General features: G+C 41.9%; 1 protein-coding gene across 2 annotated transcripts in view; it reads right to left on the reverse strand.

Annotated features, from left to right (window-relative positions):
- CSMD1 (CUB and Sushi multiple domains 1) overlaps positions 1 to 19,238 on the reverse strand; it is a 2,014,336-nt gene that overhangs the window by 1,028,184 nt on the left and 966,914 nt on the right. For both annotated transcript variants that reach the window (XM_047713603.1, XM_047713595.1), the window contains exon 4: positions 18,630 to 18,824. In XM_047713603.1, coding sequence (XP_047569559.1) covers positions 18,630 to 18,824 — 195 coding nt within the window. The remainder of the gene's footprint in view (positions 1 to 18,629; positions 18,825 to 19,238) is intronic.

A 19,238-nucleotide genomic window follows, 5' to 3' on the forward strand; every position in this document is an offset into this window, starting at 1 on the left:
AAATTATTCGGAGTCCCATGGCTAGCCACCTGGTGGAAACTCCAAAATCACCCACACAAAGGAAAATGTATTAAAACAGATAAGTAACTGTTAAAATAAACTAAATTATTCTAGTCGATATTTAAATAATATAGTGATATTAGTATAAGGTAAGCTCCATGGATATTAATATGAATAAAATACATCAAAATTTTACTTTAATATTAATTTTGCTGTACCAGAGAGATTTATTTGGAAGCTGACAACTGGGAAATTTGATATAGTAAATGGTATTTATATTCCCATGGTCTCCCACCTCTCTTTTCTTTTTTTTTTTTTTTTTTTAGTCTGTTAAATAGACTAAAATGTCCATGAAAATGAAGGCAGGTTCTAAAGTACCAGGTACATGCCCGACTGTAAAAAAGGGCATACTACGAATATTTTTTTTTCAAGGAAATAATGAGTATTAACGCCGAGTCACTTCATTAGTTTACAAATTGTGCTCTTAGGACGTCCATGTAAAGATTACAAGCAGCAAAACAGAGTCTGGCAAAGTGGGCTTTGACTCCCGTGACAAATTTCAGAGTAATTATTTCTTTAAATCACTTTCCTATATTGAGGGTTCACAAAAATCTTTCATTTGAAAAGAAGCTTCTACAGCTCAAAGGAGTCTGAATGCCATCAACTTAATCCAAGAAGAAGATAAGGTTTTTAATAAAAGATGTGTTTGAATCTAGTGATTTCTGGAAGTGGCGAAAATAATTCCGGCTGTAAGCAGAAATGAGAGCGCACGCTTTCCCCTGAGGTAGTTCCAAACTTCCGCAGAGTTTCATTCTAAACTCTAAAAGTATTATATGCCTTGCCTGGGTATAAATGTTGCTAGGAATATATCTTAAGGGCATAATTCAAAATACAGAATAAAACATTATTTAGAGACATGCCTTACCATATTTATCATAAAGAAAAATAGAAACCACCTGAAAGTTTAACAACGGATACATCATTAAAGTACGCTGTCTCCAAACCACAGGATCATGGATGATTTTACCAAACATTTGTTCGATGGTTTAAGTAAATTCCTGAGTTACAAAGGGCAAAATGCAGGGTATACACTGGACGGGCAGTCTCTGGACAATTTTAAAATTGTATGGACAATTATCCAGGAGAGGAAAAAAAGGAATACACACATAAACGCACACCTGATGTTCAGTTTCTAATATTAGGAGATATCCTCTAGTGTCCTCTGCCTACGGCTGTGTAAACACCGGTGCCAGTCAAAACCCTGAAGTCAGGAGGTCCGGGTCTGAACGGAGTTCTCCCACTGGCTTTTGTGTGACAAGTTCTTCCCTTCTCTGTGCCTCAGTTTACGTACCTGTAAACAGAGAGGATGATGCTCTCTCTCCGTGGATACTCACTGATTCACAGTGCTGACGTGAGGGTTAAATGCATTATTAGCTGTAAAGTGCTAGAACAATGCAGGCGAAAACTGTCTGCCCCCTAAAAGTAGCGATTACTATATCCTCCCACTTGGCAGACAGCAATCAGTCAACCACAGTTCATTAAATTATTTTTGAGCATTTTCTCGTAAGTTTTAAAAGATATGCTGCTTGGGGTAAGACTGCAGTTCCCAAGTCCACGTCCTCCTGCTGTCCCCAGGAGGAAGGGATGGTCCCGAGGGAGAGAGTCACAAAGAGATGAAGGTCAGGGAGCAACTACTTTCCCAGTCTTCTGCTGCTCTAGGGCCTGGAACGAAGGGTGGCCCCAAATCTACTTGTAATGTTTTCATAGGTACCACCACTTATGTTGTATCTGAGACCATTAAGAGATTATCCTTTTAAATCCTTTATGTGGTGGCGACTGGGTGGCTCAGTGGGTTAAAGCCTCTGCCTTCAGCTCAGGTCATGATATCAGGGTCCTGGGATCCAGCCCCGCATCGGGCTCTCTGCTCAGCGGGGAGTCTGCTTCCTCCTTTCTCTCTGCCTGCGTCTCTGCCTACCTGTGATCTCTGTCTGTCAAATAAATAAATAAAATCTTTAAAAATAAAATAAAATAAATTATTAAAAAATAAATAAAATAAATCCTTTATGTTTGTATATGGACACCGGAAGAAGTAGTGGTCTCCTGGTCACCCGACAACCCCACAATCCCTCAAAGATCTATGCATCTCATGGGTCTGACCTCCTACCCTTCCCAAGCTCTTGACTCTTCCCCTAGGTCCTGTGAAACTCAAAGTCAACTATCAATAAATGTTCCTACATCTTAACCCTTCTGAGGCAGCTCCTCTTTCTGTAAAGGAAACCCAGATGTCTTCTGAGGTGGTGCATCAAGAAGGCTTCCCACAGGGCCAGCGTTAGCTTCCACAGCCAGGTACTGCTGGCTCTGGCACTGGATGATGTCTCCACCTATGTACATCTCATTACTATTTCCAGATACTTTGTTTTTTCCTCCCTGTAGTGCCCCAGCTTTGAGACTCTGGTCCCCAGAATCCAACACCTTCTTCCTTTAGTTGTCTGCAAAATTCCCAAGTCATCCCCATTCCTCCTTGAATATGTCTATATCTGGCACACGGCCACTCTCTCCAGCTCCATGCTTGGTCTTATTCTTGATTTCCGTATCAATGCTGGATCGTTCTTCGAAGACTGGCTTCTCATGTCACTCACCACCTCTTCTCCAACCCCAGCTCCAAACCAGCCTTTTGTCCCAAACCCAGCCTTCCATCTTTTCACCATGACACCTAATGGTTTTTCAGAGCTGCATTTGAAGTGTCCTGTAATTGAACCCCCATTTTCCTGGACACCTGGACTTCAATGACTCTTTGGCTTCCCTGGACCTTAGAGTTCACTGATCTTGCCACTTTCCACTCATTCCTTCATGTCCTCGTGTCTCCTCTTGCCATCCTTAGATTTCCAGCCATTATTTAACTCTTTTTCCCTTGCCCTTGCTCAAGTCCATTGTCAATACCTTAGATTCAAACTTGGGCCAAATCCACATATATTCACATGTAGTTAAATATGGCAGGAGAAAAAGCAAAACCAGAAATATGCAGATGGGTCTAACTTTAAACCAATGACCAAATCCACACTAACCTTTGAGATGGCATTCTTACTTCATTTCCAGCAGTTTTGAGTCTTCCTTTTGGGGGATGGCCATTTCATAGTCCCTTCATTCTTTGCTTGCCAACATGCCCCACCATATTCTTATCCTTATGTAGTGATTTCAGTGTTCTGTTTACTAAAAATAAAATCTAAAGAAATTTTATAATCTATGGATACCCCATTTGATCCCCTCCTTGTACTTGTGCTCATAAAATATCCACCCTGTACACGCCAGAAAGATTCCTCCCAGTGTTAACATCTCTGTGTGTTCTTGCTGCCATCCCTGATCAAGCTCCTAAGCCCAAGCTTCACCACTCTCTGCTCTCTCAATATGATCCTTTTCCTTTTCTTTAAATTAGAGAATTGTCCTCAGCATACATTTTATAATTTACCCCCGTTTTCTTAAAAAAACTACACCTTGAGTCCATGTCTCCCTCCAGATTACATACACACCTCTAGTCTTAATTTGAAAAAAAAAAAAAAAAAAAAAAATCCCTTTCCCAGGCACACATTTCAAAAAAAGTGTCTATAATTGAAATCTTTAATTTTTTTCTCATCCTCTCTTGAACCCACTTGAGTCATGATTTGGTCTTTCCTGGCCCACTGCAGCTGCTCAAGGAGCAACACAAATAAATCCTACAGTCAGTTCTCATATCACATAAGCCCTCAGCAACACTGGACAGTTACCCTTGTCCTCTTCCTTGAAATGCTTCTGTTTTTCCACTAGGCTTTAAAATTTTTTTTTAAACTTTGAAATAATTACAAATTCACAGAAGTTTTCAAAAACTGTAGAGTGATCCCTTCTCTCATTTTCTACCAGTGATTGTATCTTCCATATATGCTACAATAAAAATGGCACTGGTACAATGTGTACACACATTTATTCACTAGCAGTTTTAGGAACTACTCTTCTCATGCTTGCTCTGACCTTATTTATACTCAGCCCCACCGTGTTTCATGCCACCCTCCAATCCTTAGCATAATGCCCGAGTTTCCATCTCTAGAACTTGTTCTTCCCTGACTACATCCCTTATGGGTCTCATCCAGGCTCAGTTGCATGGGTTTCAACTCCATCTCCATCTGTATGGGTTTCAATTCCATCTGTATCCATCAGTTCTCAAATTGGTCTTTTCCAGATCTGTCAACTCCAGATCTCTCTCCTGAATTCAGTGTTATGTAACCAACTACCTACATGATGCATCCATACAGATGTCTAAACAGCCTTCCAGACTCACCCCCAAGTCATACTCCTGATCCCTCCCTTTCCAAATCTGAAATTTCACCAACTTCTCCACTTCAACAGATAGCAACTCCACTCTTCCAGTGGCTCCCTAAAAAGGTCTTGGCATCACCCCCTGGCTCTTCTGTTTTTTTCACATTCCAGGAGTACAGTGTTGAAGAACCCTATTGGCCCTTTCTTCAAACTATGTTCTCAATCCAGCTGGATTTCGCAGTATGCCTTGCCACCTTGCCATCACCTCTCAAAATAACATCTCTCAATCTGAATATTGAGATGGCTTCCTAACATGGTCTCTGATTTTGTCCTCCCCACCACAGATTCTCTTCTCAACAGAGCGGCCAAGTAATCCTCTTAAATTCTAAGGCAGATGATGTTAATTCTCAAAACACTCTAATGCCTTTTCATATTGTTCACAATAGAAACTAGTGTCCATGTTTTGGACCACTCCTTTGACCTCCTTTGTCCAGCACACCACTGTCCCGTCTGCTTTGGCCATACTGGCTGCTGTTATCCCTCGTTCTCTCGCTGTGTGTGCTAGTCTCCAGACCAAAGCCCTGGCTGTTTCCTTGATCTGGACCACTCTCTTGATACTCCTGTAGGGTTTACTCTTACCTCTACAAGCGGTCCAAGTGAGGTCGGTTTTGCCAAAGACAGAGGTTTCTCAGGATATAGGACTTTAGGTGCCAAAACTGGGACAGCCCTGGACCAACCAAGCAGCTGGTCACTGCAGCTCTGAGTCAAATGTCACTTATTACTATTAGTTATGTGACATATTCGTTTTAACTCATCTCTTTATGTATCTATGTTATCGATGCCCAATGAAAAACAGTATTTCCATGGCAGTTGGGATTTTTCTTGTTTTGTTCATTTTGTAGTCAGAAACTTTTTTCATTTTGTAGCTTCAGAAACTAATGGACACAAACTACAGCTTGTGGACCACATTTGTCCTCCTGTTTTATCAATAAAACTTTATTGGAACACGGCCATGCTTATTTGTTTAGGTACTACCTATGGAAATGTGTCTCTACAATGACTATGGTAGCTGATAGAGAGACGGTATGGCTTGAAAGACATAAAATATTTACTACCTGACCCTTGATAGGAAGAGTTTACTGACCTGACAGAGGAGTGTATCTGAACACTCATAGGTCCTTGATAACTAAGTGTTTCATTAAAGAATGAATGAGTGAATACAAATAGTAAACAGGCATGTCCTATTGGAAATCAAAAGACAATTAAGGCAACTTTGGGATATCATTTTGATGCTACTAAATTCTCAGCAAATTAAAAGTAAATACTAGCATCAAAACTGAGAGTAATTGTGGAGAAACTCCTTGCGGCATGGAAATTTGTTGAGCAAGTGTGCACTGCATTAACAACATTCCTAGAACTCCATCCTTAGGAACGGATTAAATAGAACAAAAGCAAAGCTATATGTACAGAGACACTAATTATAGTATTATGTGCTGCAGCAAACATTGGAAACACTCATTATGTTCAATTATGAGGAGAGAAGTAACAATTTGTATAATTTTGAGGATACTGAGAATAAAATGCTATCAATTAAAACTTAAAAGTTTATAACACTAATCTTGCAAAAGAAAAAAAAAATGTCATATGCTCTATGATTTTAAAATCCGAGAGCTTCTCAGAGCTTGAGCTGGTCTCCTTTGGTCCCTGTTCTCTCTCCATCTCAGCTCTTCAATGATAATGCTCACAGTAATAATAGCAACCATTCACGTAGCACACTTTGAGATCTTTTGTAATCCTTACCAGTTCCATGAGAGTCAAAGTATTAGCCTAATGCGACAGATTCAGAACCAGAGGCTTTACAAGCAAAGAGCTTGTCCGAGATGCCCCAGCTCGTATATGACAAAGCAGGATCTCCAGCGATCAAGTGCTTCCCACTCAGCACGCCCGTTACTACCTGTCCCAGTCAACGGCATTTACCTGGGTGGGGGGGGGGGGGGGGCAGGCGGTATTTATATGAGCACTAGTCATGCTCAGCTCTACGACTGAATATGGAAGCCTGGAATAAAATCACAGAAAAATACTATAAATTAACCCACAAAATTGAAAAATAATTGGCTCATAGACACCTGTGATTATAATTTAGAGTTGTTACAAGATGGTATTTAATGAGATAATGTTATAAAAAAAGGCACTTAGCAGAAAGCATGTAGCAGACTGAAATGAAAAACACATGAACCAAATTTACTATAACCTTATGTTGACATATAGTTTGGATATCTCTTTTTCCCCCTCTATTTTAGTAAGACTTAGACTTGTTTATTACACAGTATGCAAGAAAACTACTTAAAACAAAATTGTCTAAAGCCATTCAAACTTAATTTAGAGCCAGGTTTCTTATATGAAGATTGTCACACTTAATCTTACTTTGTAATGTGTGGTCCTGACATGACAGATCATTTAAGATGCATTTGATGTTATTTCGGTAACATAACTGATAAAAACACAGCTGTGTTTTAAATATCACAGAATTTATAGGCTCCCATAAAAAGCATGACTTCTCTCCCTTCTCCTCCCCTCCAGCTACAACTTCCCCAGCCTCTCTCTCGCCCCATCACTAGCAATGGAATGTCTGCAATTAAAAAACCTTGAGTGACAATTCATAAAGCACTGGCAAGTGACATATTGTTATTTCCAGTCACGTTATAGGAGGCTTATCGATTAAAGAAATCTGCAGCTCGAGACAGCGCCCCACGGACCACAGGCGTACATTACTGAGTCTGTTTACTCAACGGTGATCCTGAAACCTGTTCCTGGTTCTTCACTTCATGGCATCCTGGCTCACTAACAATCATCCATTCTTCGAAGAAAAATGCAACCACCCAAAATGGATAAAATCAGTCATCTCTTTAATAAAAAACTTTTTAAAAAATTTAAAAAACCCTAACAGCTGTCATATCTGGTATGCTTTAAAACCATCAGATAATACTGACAATGTGTTTTGACACATTTAGGTGAATATTTATCTTAAATGCATGTGTTCAGACAGAAACAAGGTTAGACTTTATGGAAGCTTAGCTTCCGATACTCATGCATTTGCTATTATTTGTAATGGTTTACAGATCATGCTTCTCAACAAAACAAAAGCAAACAACCTCCCCTTCAACTTTCCCCAGGAAGGAGGCAGCAATCGACGCTAAGTGTAAAAGGCATGAAGAGAGAACCAGCTACAGCACCAACCGTCTTTGTAGCCTTGGAGAAGATTCCTTGCATGTCAGGGAATTCAATTCCTCATCACAAACTGTGGATATTAACTTCAGAATTTAGGACAATATAAATTAGTGGATGTGAAGTTCATAATATGACACCTGCCACGGAGATTTGCTCTAAATAAAATGGTTCGCCATGCTGTCTCTACTTCCCCATGGCTTTCCTTCTTGAGCATTTCAGAGTTACCTTAAAAGATTCCGCTGGCTGGAAATAGAAAATAAAGAAGGGATAATCATCGGCCAACTACCTCTCAAATATTTTTGTATCTTGCCCCAACTGCCTCCCAAGGGGACTCTACTTGGAGCCAGAGCACCTCCCACTTGGCGCCACACCAAACACACTACCCGGCCGCATCTGCTCCATCTTGCCTTTCTGGCCAAGGTGGGGGATTCCTGGGACAACAGGCGAAGGGTGGGGTTTGGTAAAGGCCCTAAAGCTGCAAGGAAGAGAGAAGAAAAGAGGTTTGCACCAGCTTAATCCAAAGAAAACCTTCCCCAGAGCAGGAAGGCCATCAGACTGAGAAAACAGACCACCATCTGCTTTGTTCTCTCCAAGGTTGATTTACTCTGCTAAGAAATAGCTCTCACAAATCTTATTTAGCCTTTACAATAAAATAGGAGAAAGGCCTTACAGCCAAACAGCCCTCTACAGGCTTATGGTTCTCTTGAGCTAAGTTTGCACAAACTTTTTCATTTGCAACCCTGCTAGTTACTTCCAGGGGTCAGTTTGAGGACTGCGTGGCTTAAACCCTTTGCACCTCCACGAAAAACACAGAAGACCCAGCACCACTTCCTGGCCTCTGATTGCCTTTGTCTTTCTCCTTTCTGGGCACACAACCTCTGAACGGCCTGTGGGGATGGAAGACCTCCTGTGCTGCACGTAGGGGCGGGTGGAGAGGGAGGAGGACATTGAACACCCTCCCCCACTTTCATCTCTCTAGGGGGAACCGAGTCACCTGCTGATTCTGATAGCACATCTCCACAGAAGCCATGTTCTCCCTGCCCCTTCCCAGGTTTTTCAGGCAGGGCTCAAGCACCGAGTTCTCAAGAAGAGAATGTTTAATTCAAACTCAAAGTGTTCATTTCCAAACTAAAACTTAAGATTCTTTTAAAGACGTTTATTTCTCTTGTAAATTAGAAGGACACAGGCAGAGCCCTGCGAGGACAAAGGGCATGAGACGCCCAGGTTCAGATCCTGCCTCTTCCTCCTGCTACTCGGTGACCTCAGAAAAGTCACTTCACACCTCGGTGCCCGAGACTCCTGTAAGAAAAAGGGCCTACGGACACATGGAACATGAATGGTTGTCGTGAAAATTAAATGCAAGTATATATGTAAGGCACGTGCGCAGGGCTGCTGCCTGGTCACGGCTAGAGGTTTCACCATCAGTATCACAAAGTTTTCTTAAAACCTTACAATTTAAGTAACCAAACTGAAATGTCCATCACCTGAAAACGAATGCTGCTCTACTTGCTACCTATTCAGATACTTGGAGTTTGATCGAGGATTCCCTTAAGAGAAAAGGACTCTAGAAAGAATCTGCATCTGGAACATCGCTAACTCTGTGTTCTCCACCCTGTCACACTCTGCATATGCGATTGGGTATTCATGTGTGTGTTGTCTATGTAATTTCTGTCTTACTAATGCATTTCTATTTTAAACATTTAGAGAGAGAGATGAGCGCACAAGCAAGGGGAGAGGCAGAGGGAGAGGGAGAAGCAGAGTTCCCACTGAGCTGGGAGCCCCACATGGGGCTCAGCCCACGATCTGGAGATCATGACCCGAGCCAAAGGCAGATGCCCCACCATCCCAGCCACCCAGGCGCCCCTTGCCAATGCATTTCAGGAGTGACACGTAGAATGGAATGACCTGTTCCTACATGGACGAACCCCCCAGTAGGCACTTCATCTCCCCTCCATCTGAGCCTCCCCTCCATTCAATTTCTCTCCTTAAATCAGCCTGATAGTTCTTTTTTCATGCCAAACATTATCAGTGATGCACGAAGACCTTCTGAGAGCTGCCACCACAGAAGTCCTGCACTTTACACGATTTTACTTTCAGATCGTTTGCCATCGGGCTTCATACATTTAGTTCCAGAATCTGCTTTTAAGACTGGAAGGCAGATGGGATAGGAGTAATTATAAGAGTTTATAGAATTTCATAAATTTATAGATTCATATTTATAAATTTAAAAATTTATAGAATTTTACTATGTCAGCTTCTTTGCTAAGCACTTTACCTGGATTACCTCACTTCATCTCTACAACAGAGAAAGGGAAGGGGTTTGAGCAAAGCTACAGCACAGGGCTGGTGTGAGCACACCTTGCTCCCAGGTAGCACCGCAGCCCCTGAAACCCTTCTCTGCTTTCTTAGCCTCCTGTAGTGCGGAGGACTTTGCAAGGTCCTAGCCTGTGCCATTTCCCGTAATCCTCATACTAATACTGAGAACAGCATCTTTTCAAAATGTTTGCTTTTTCTCTTCATAACACTGTGTAGAGATTGGGTATGCGGCCTCCGGTGCTAAGCCGCTGGGTCCAGACGTCACCTGTGTTGCTTTCTGGCTGTGTGAGCATCTGACTGTAGCGTATATAACAGTTTACAAACGGGAAAGCTAGACCCCAGAATTAAATCTAGCTCTTCCCCTCCCCAGAAAGTCTTACTTTTATTCATTCACACTTTTGAGATTTTATTTATTTGAGAGAGAGAGAGAAAAAAAAAATGAATGGGGGGAGGGGCAGAAGGAGAGGGAGAAGGAGAAGGAGACTCCTAGCTGAGCAAGGAGCAGGACATGGGGCTCGATCCCAGGACCCGAAGACTATGACCTGAGCTGAAGGCAGAGGCTTCTGCTACTACTGGTCCACCCAGGCGTCCCCCCCCCCCACCACCGGTTCAGACTTTTCGGTCCTACATGCACAAAACTGTTTCCAATTCTTTGCTTACACCTCCAGCTAATCTGCACCTTCTTCAAAGTTTTCCATAATCTTCATTCATTAGACCCAGTGTCATTTGTTCCAAAAGTCAGATGGCATCTGAAATGAGGTTCCTTTTGAGAAACCTTTTCTGATTAATCAAGAGCTAGCTCCCTCTTATCTCTTGCCTAAACTAATTTTAAAAATAGACTCTACTTTCCGATACTATTCAGCTCAAATCTGCTTCAGCTCTTGCTGAGGAGTTAAGGGAAGAATTCCAATCAGACCATGACACAGATTTGTGTACTTCAGTCCCATTTTCTTATCAGTCCTTATCATGAACCTACATCTCTATACTGAATCTCCATCATAAGTGAAAATGAAGCCCACTCAGCAGCACGACTCCACGTGCGTTAACAATCGGTGTGGCAGGGACAAAGAATACTGAAACTCCTCTGCCTGCAAAGGAAATCTGAGCCCTTTGAAACAGCCGTCACCAGCCTATGTGGCCAATGAGAATTTGTAATACGGCTTCCACAATGAGGCATGTTGCAACTGCGAAATACACACCAGGTTTTCCAGAAGAGTGTGGAAAAACACAAACTACTTCAGTAATAGTTTATGCTGATCATGTGTTGGGAAGTTCATCCTTGGGCTATGTCTTGTTAAGAAAATGTATTAAAATTAATTTCACCTGTTTCTTTTTACTTCATTAAAGTAATTAGTGGGAAATTTTAATGACACGTGTCAGCTCATACTTGTGTCATATTTCTAGGGGGAAACACTGTTCTAAACACTGAGGAATTGGATTTTATTAGGCATGTGTCAGCTGAACATCCCCTTAATCCCTGCAAAGGTGATGACAGTCACATCCCAACCAGCCATGGCACACCCAGAAGCAGCTCTGGGCTACAACCTACCTCATCTTGAACAAGTGCGTCTGTGGCATTTTCCCACACCGTGTGTGTTATCTTTCTACCCAAGAAGATTTAAAATATAGTTTCTTCCCTCAAAAAATATACTTCACATGTGTTTGCTTTCTTAAAAACCTCTCCATTTTCTCATTTGACATTCGTAGGCACGAATCATGACTTTTTTAACTTGAGCCAAACCCTTCAATTACAAACTTCAAAGTCCACTTGCCTACACGTGTGCACATGCGTACATGTGTGTGTGTGCATGTGTGTGCAGAAAGACAGAGAGAAATTATACTTCAGCAGAAGACACTAATGCACTTAAAATGACCCAATAATGCTTTAACACTTCTGGGAAGAGATGTTTTCCATGTGTAAGTTTATACTCCTCTCTAGTGTCCATCAATGTGGACGCAGACATGGACACTTGCAAGCATGCTAAGGTTTAAAGGATTTTCCTCTGAAGCAACAGTTCTTAAGAAGCCATTTGAGGTGAACCAATGAAAGAGGAAGACATTGGATTTAGGAACGAGTGGGCAGATTGAGCAGGGTGGTGACAGAACAGCCTGGGAAGCCAGTGCAGAGTACTTAAGGGACAGTTCAGGGAGCAGGAGGGACTGGGTTTGGGGAATAAGGGCAATGGAAGTACAATACCTGGGAGCAGTGGCAACTAGAGACTTCAGGAAGGACAGAAAGCAACAGTCTGTGAAATGTGAAGCAATCTGGTTTAACAGAAAGTCTATGGCCTTCAGGAAGAAGATCAGAGTTTGCTCCTAGTAAAAATTCAAACATGTGTAAAGTAGAAGACATCCGTATTATTTTGACAACACATAAGTTTTACTAATGCACAAGGGGAAAAATAGAGATAATTCAAAATTTCAGGACCAATGGAAGGCAGTCGTGGCATGACCAGGCCAGCCATTTACCAAATCTGTCTCTTCTTCCTTCTGACTAAGGAAGATCCAACTCCTCACCTCCTTTCTGATTAGGTGTGAACACAAGGGCTGAGTCTATCCAACACGATGGACATGCAGGGACCTGCTCTACCCACTCCAGCTTTGTCCTCCCGCTGCCAAGCGCATGGAGACAAGGCTGGCAACTCACAGAAAGCCAGATACACAAGTCCCCAGATTATCAATTATATCAGAACTAGTTGCTAGTCAGAAGTATTCATGTAGTGTTAAACATGTGCACACAACATTTGCATTTCAGCTTGCTAATATGACATTAGCTAAGTAAGCTATAGAAAGCAGCCTTGGTCCAAATGTGAAACAAAAGTAATTATGGCATTTTTATGAATAATGAGGCTAAGAAAGAACTCATCCTAACTCTGAGTGGCACAGAGGTTGTGATATTGGATTATAGAGGAGGCAACGTAATTACAGGCATAATACTTAGCTCTGCAGTGAAAAATATTTACATAGTTATAATAATATGACTGTTGTTTATTGCTTGTCAGCCTTTAGACAAATTAAGAAAGACTTGATTATAACATAAAATATAAATGTGAACAACTTTGATATTGCAAAAGTTCTACTACTGCTGGGAGAATAAGACAGGAGGAAAGGATTAGAAGGTCCACCAGAAAGGGGAAGGCCAGCTACCTATTCTCTGTTGGTGCCGTGCCTCCTTTCACAGCTTGAGCTCTATCCCTGATAAAGCCTCGCCTGGGCCTTTGGTTTTTGGGTCTGGCCTTGTTCCTAGCATTTTTGGCCCTCAGACATCAATTCCGGGAGCAGATTTTGGCAACCATGAAGAGATCCTAAGACGAGACAGGACTCATTGGGGTTGAAGAGGCCGGACCTGAAGCTCTGCTGGCTCGCTAATGGGGGCAGACAGCCGTCCCAAGGCCGAACTAGGATGCTCCAGGATGCAGGCTGGTGTATCAGCCCGAGGACCACGGCTTCACAAAGCACCAATGAGCGGCTGGCCTTGCCTGTCACTACCAACCAATCAGGATGAAACCCTTCAGCCAATCAGGGTGAAGCCCTTTTCTGGCTTCCCCCTACTGCTAAGTAGACTGGGAACTCTAATAGACTATTCCACCGTGAAGCAGAGTGGGAAGGTTCTCATTACAACCAGGGCCTCTGCTCTGTTCGGAGAGACAGCATCACCGCTCTCTGGCTGTGCCGTGCCTCCCTCAGCTTCAGTTGTAGCCCCACTAAAGCCTTGCCTGTGTCTTTGGGGGAAAAAAAAGATATACTGTGTATTTAAATTTGTAAGATAATATGCAGAAATCTGAATTAGGAGAAACAAAAGAAAATGTAAAAAATGTAAAAAATTAGGACAAGCAAGACATCGTAGATGCGAGTAACAGATCTTAATACTCAAAGCAAAATGTCAATTAAAAAATTGATAAAAAACAGTATAAGCAGTTATAATGATAAAAAAAGCAGTCAAATGTTATCAAACTATCTGTGGCATAATGATAGTTTCAATGGGGTGTTTCTTTCCATAGTAATGCCTTTGTTATTACTATTTTTTAAATTATGTGTATATGCCACTTACAGTAAACACATTTTAGTGAAAGCAGGATGATATCATCAACTGTCTTGTTATATTGTCCAAGCCCCAAATTTATAACCTATGTCAGCACAATTTGAAACCTCCTCTCTTTCATTACAAGAATAACAGTGTTTTCCCTGCCTACATCTCAAGGTGACTGGAGATACAAACAGGTTCATGAATTTATGGACTTCAGCATATTTGCAAATTGAAATTATATAAATGCCATTATTAGATGCCTTCCTATGGGAGTTCATAGGAGGTGTGCACATGTTAATACAGACTAATCTGTCAAGTGCAGAATAGACAAAAATAAGGTATTTAAGACCGCTTATAACTGATAATGTCCACAGCTATGACTTCAGGGATCTCAGCTCTGTCATAGCTGCTAAAAGTTATTTTATAAAGCACTTTGCAAATACAAAGTGTTCCATCATTGAAAGCATTAAGGCACATCAAAGGTGATGTTTAGGGAAGAAAGAGCATGCGTCTTTGGCTGGAGTGGACTAGCGTGTTCTTGGAACTGGCTTATTTCAAATAGCACACACCTGTTGCAACTGCCCTGACATTTATGCAAAGCATAAAACAAAACTTAAGCTATCTTAATCTCTTCTATGCCCAGCCATAGCTAAGTTCCCCAAATGTCTCTCATATCTACCTACCCTCTATGTGACTGTACTCACGGAATAAGGCAGCAGATGTAAGATCACACGGATACTTGAAAAGTGAGGTCCAGAATCGGAGTTGCAGTGTCTACAGAGAGGCAGGAAGGAGGGCCACACCCACTTCATGCTGGGATGATGGGTGGTGAGGACCATTTCCTCATGGGGTTGTTTTGGATCAGATAAATTGTTTCTCATGAAGGAGCATTTTCCAAATGCAAATCCTTACCTATTTCCTTTCTACCTTCTTGATCATGCCATAAATCTGGGGACAACACGCTGCTGTTCAGTTTCCATTCAAGAACAATCTCTTCTCTTTTGGATTTTATACTCTATGACCCTCCAGTGTCCTGGGGACCAAAGTAATATGTGATATATCCTGGCCTCTGATGTTATAGTCTTTTTGATTTAATAATACAGTGAGGGAAGCATAAAGAAAATGAAGATGACACTTAAACTCTAAGCTCAGAGCATCTGTTATTCATTCTATCTACTTCCTTCTTTTCCCCCTTTGTATTTCTTCACTAAGTACCCACCAGACTTGCACAGGCAGAAACAGCAAATCTTTGCAAGATTGGAAGAGACCATAGGAGCCATAAGAAATAATGGAGTGAAATCAAGATATAGATGTTAAGCTGAAAACTCCAGAATAAAAGGGGAACACTGAAATAGGATGCCTCCAGAAGAAGACAATCTAGACTCTCACCTTGGAAAGAAGTCATTTTGACGGAGGTCATAGGAATTAGAGGAATCCATTTTAAGCAGAGCTGGCTGGTCTCCTTTTTTATTATGTACTAATTTTATTAAATATATGGTTCTTTTTTTTTTTTTTTTAAAGAGTATCACGACTCTAGAAATGATACACACGTTTAGGTGTCATTGTTCAGGTTAAATGCTGTCCCTGGGAGTTAATATGTAAATTTTTCAGCACTCACAAGAAACATTGTAACGGGATATAGTGGTGTTACGGTTAGTAGCGTCATCAAGAAGAATGCTCCAGCGATTCCTGGAACTAAACAGCTGGAAGGTTGGGGAAGCAGAAAATACACTCATTTCATTTTTATAAATAATTTAAGCCCACTTTACTGAAATCCATTTATGTCTTCCCTAGATATGCCATCTACACATTTATAGAATTAGGTCATTGTTTTTTTCTTGATGATTCAGTTACCTACTTCGATGACAAACTGTTGCATCTTTCAAATTTGTTTCATAAAATAATTGTATCTAATTTAATGCCTTTTGAATTTGCTACTAGCCCAAGCACTGGGAAAAGCAAAATAGATGCATAAATGTAATAATCTGTAATAAAGGGAAAAATATTTATCTTGACAAAAGTATATTAATATAGTTGGAATTTAATAAATTGGTGACAGAATAAGAATGATTATGGGCTTAAAGTTATATTAACTTTGACTTTATAAGGTTTATAATTGTGTAACTGGTAAAGACCCTTCGATTAAGAAGAAAACTCCTTGGGGAAGAAAGAAGGGGCTACTGTTAATATTGACTTCTTGCATTTTCAAGCTTGTAATGACGCCTTATGTGGTACTCAGCGTAGTTCTACATCCCTATCACGTCCCGGAGGGAATCAGGGATAGTGGTAAGGGGAAAGAGCTACAGACCAGGCTACATTTTAATGTAGAGGGAAATCAAGGTTATAGTCACAAAGTCTGTACGACTCCGTACTATCTCCTGGGAGGTTAGAGACTAATTCAAGAAACGATGTTAACGTTTGGTAACATCGTTGTTAACGATGGTAACAAAATCAATGCTGTGGCAGAAGGACTTGTTTTTGAAGCAAGCTCAAAGGAGGTTGCAAAGTAAGAAATGACAGAAACTGGGACTTTAGTGTAAACTTGATAAATTAGTAAGATTTATGACCCCACGGGACATAAACAGGTAAACTGTGTAACAGGATAAAAACAGCAAATGTTTGGGATTAAGCATGGAGTAGTACGTTGGGAAGGGATTCTTTGGGAGGAAAAACAATAACCGGTGGGTCGGGTTTGCCAGTTTCTGTGGTATAAACCCTCCCTGCATGGTGACGTCTGGCTCAGAGCAGGGTGTGAGGAATGCAGAGCAGAAGAGACGCTGCCATCAGTAGCTGTGAGGAAAGCCAGCGTCTGGGAGCCCTGGCAGAACACTGCATGTGGGGAGAAAGGCGTCAGCCTGTGTCCGGGAGCCCTGGCAGACGACATTCACTGTTTAGCCAAGCCAGGGCTGTACTGGGGCACGTGGGTAGCCATGATGACGACTGGGCATGTTACTCCTGCTGAGTCCCTGAAGGGGTCTAGCTGAGGGAGAGAGGGGGCGAGGAAGCCATGTGTGCTGGGAAGGACCGTCAGGGAGTAGAATGCAGGATGGACGCCGAGATTCTACATGGGGAGCTCATGTGACCAACGTGAAATGGGTCTGGGTGAAGAGAAAAAGGAATGAGAACAGGGAGTGGGAACAGAGATGAGTGAAGGATGGTTCAAAAGGGAAAAGCTAGCACACAGGGAATAAGGGAACGAAGCTGCGGGAGCGCCCGTGTTTCACGGAGCTCTATTATCTACCACCCAGCAGTTCTATTATTTATCATCTATTATCCAATGGTTCCCTATTGAGAGGGCACAATGGTGGGACCAGGAAGACAGCCCGCATTTAAGAGGGCCTAGTGGCAGGGTCAACAGTTAGTTGGGGAGAATCGATAAGAAGAACAAGTCAATGGAATCAAGGCCTGGATGTTGAGTACACTGTCCTTTTGACAAAATGGAAAATAGTTAATAGCAGTAAAGGAAAGGAGAGAAAGAGGGAGAGAGATAATGGACTTTAGAAATATGGAGCGGAAATAAGCATTTCCAGAGGAAAAAGAGATGCTTGGAATAGAAAATATTCCCAACGGGATTTCTCCCAGGGTGGAGGAATTCCTGGAACACGCTGTGCCTGAACTCCATCAACTGTGAGCTAGAACACCTTGGGCAAGTCACATTTCTTAACTTCGGATTCCTCTGCTGCAAAAGGAATCTGCCATGGAACACCGGCTCGGGAAGGTGAGACAGGAAACCACGGAAGCTACCAGTCCAGACTAGCTACCAGCAGGGGCAACGGCAACAGGATGGTAGCTATAGGGAAGCAATAGGCCATCCTGCAAGGAGTTAGCAAAGTACCCATTACACAGCACAGACAGAACAGGAAGCCTGTGGGTGACAAGGCTTTGTCCTACGAGGTGTCGAGGCTGAGGCTGGGGATGTGTGCAGCTCTGAGCCCAGACTGGAGTCAGACGTGGCTGTGAGCCTCAACCCCACTGCCTGTGTCTGGGACATGTTGAAAATACAAATTGTGTTTCTTTATCTGTTAAACGAGTGTCTAGAGTTATTATTGCCATGGTTGCTGTGAGTGTCGGTGCGATCCCAGTAAAGCAGTCAGCACGTTCTCTGGCTTCCCGGTAAAGGTCTTCATAAAGGTTGGCCACACTTTTTATTTTTGAAACCCTAAGATGAGTTTTTTCTCAGAAGACTCAGAAGTTAAGAGTTACAGTAAGCGCATTCCTAAAGTTATGGGAGCAGTAAAATAATGTTATGGAAAAAGCTAAAAATCACAGGGTGTGTCAGGAAAGAAATTCTAACCTCGCACCAAATCATGTCGCTGAGCGCTTGGATACAGTGTTATCTCTCACAGTCACCTTGTTTCAAAGGTCTAAGAGAGTTGAAAGAGTCCTCAAAAGGGATCCTTTAATTATCAAGGCATGTTTGTCATTTTCAAGGAGGAAAAAGATAAAAAAGGAGCCATCAAATCAAGAAGTACATAAATGTGCATAGTAAATCCCAGAAAGCTGGGACAGCAAACGGTAACATTATGCAGAAAGCCATGAACTTGAGAAACAGAAGAAAAACGCGGGTATTTAAGGAATATCATCTAAGTTTGTTATTGGGTTTGTCAAACTTGGGTCACGTGGAACACAACTTCTAGGAACGGATAAGCTGGCGTGCCAAGAGCCAATGGGAGGCGAACTCTTTTCACTCAGTGGAAACTTTTACACCATCAGTATCAAAGCCATGTATCGATTCTGGGCTGCTAACGCCATCTGGTCATCTGGGACTCACCCCTGCAGAACGGAGCCGGAAAGTCCCACGAAGCACCGTTCCCAGGGCTGACAATGCAGGTCAGAACCGAGTGGCCTTCCAAGACGTAGCTGGGGAGGCAGCTGTACCTGATCTTGTCCCCGATGTTGAACCTTGTTCCATGCAGAACTCCTTTCAGGATTTCCCCCGGATTTCCACATGTGTGGCTAGGTAAAACTGTGAAAGAAAAAAAAAGAAAACACAGAAAAGTTAAAAATATTTCTATGGAGACCAACTTCTACCCCAAAACACGCACCGCATTTGGATGATTCAGATTAGCAAACCCAGTACAAACACATTTTCATTTTGCCTGAAAAAACAGAGAAAATGTATTCATGTTTTAGAATATCTACCATTTAACCATGTTGAAAGATCCTTTAAAAATTAAAAATAAGGAGGAGTCAAGATGGCGGAGAAGTAGCAGGCTGAGACTACTTCGGGTAGAGGGAGATCAGCTAAATAGCTTATCTAAAGATTGCAAACACCTACAAATCCAACGGGAGATCGAAGAGAAGAAGAACAGCAATTCTAGAAACAGAAAATCAACCACTATCTGCAAGGTAGGACTGGCGGAGAAGTGAATCCAAAGCG

Source organism: Lutra lutra, chromosome 2 (genome assembly GCF_902655055.1).
Source record: "Lutra lutra chromosome 2, mLutLut1.2, whole genome shotgun sequence".
Taxonomy (NCBI): domain Eukaryota; kingdom Metazoa; phylum Chordata; class Mammalia; order Carnivora; family Mustelidae; genus Lutra; species Lutra lutra.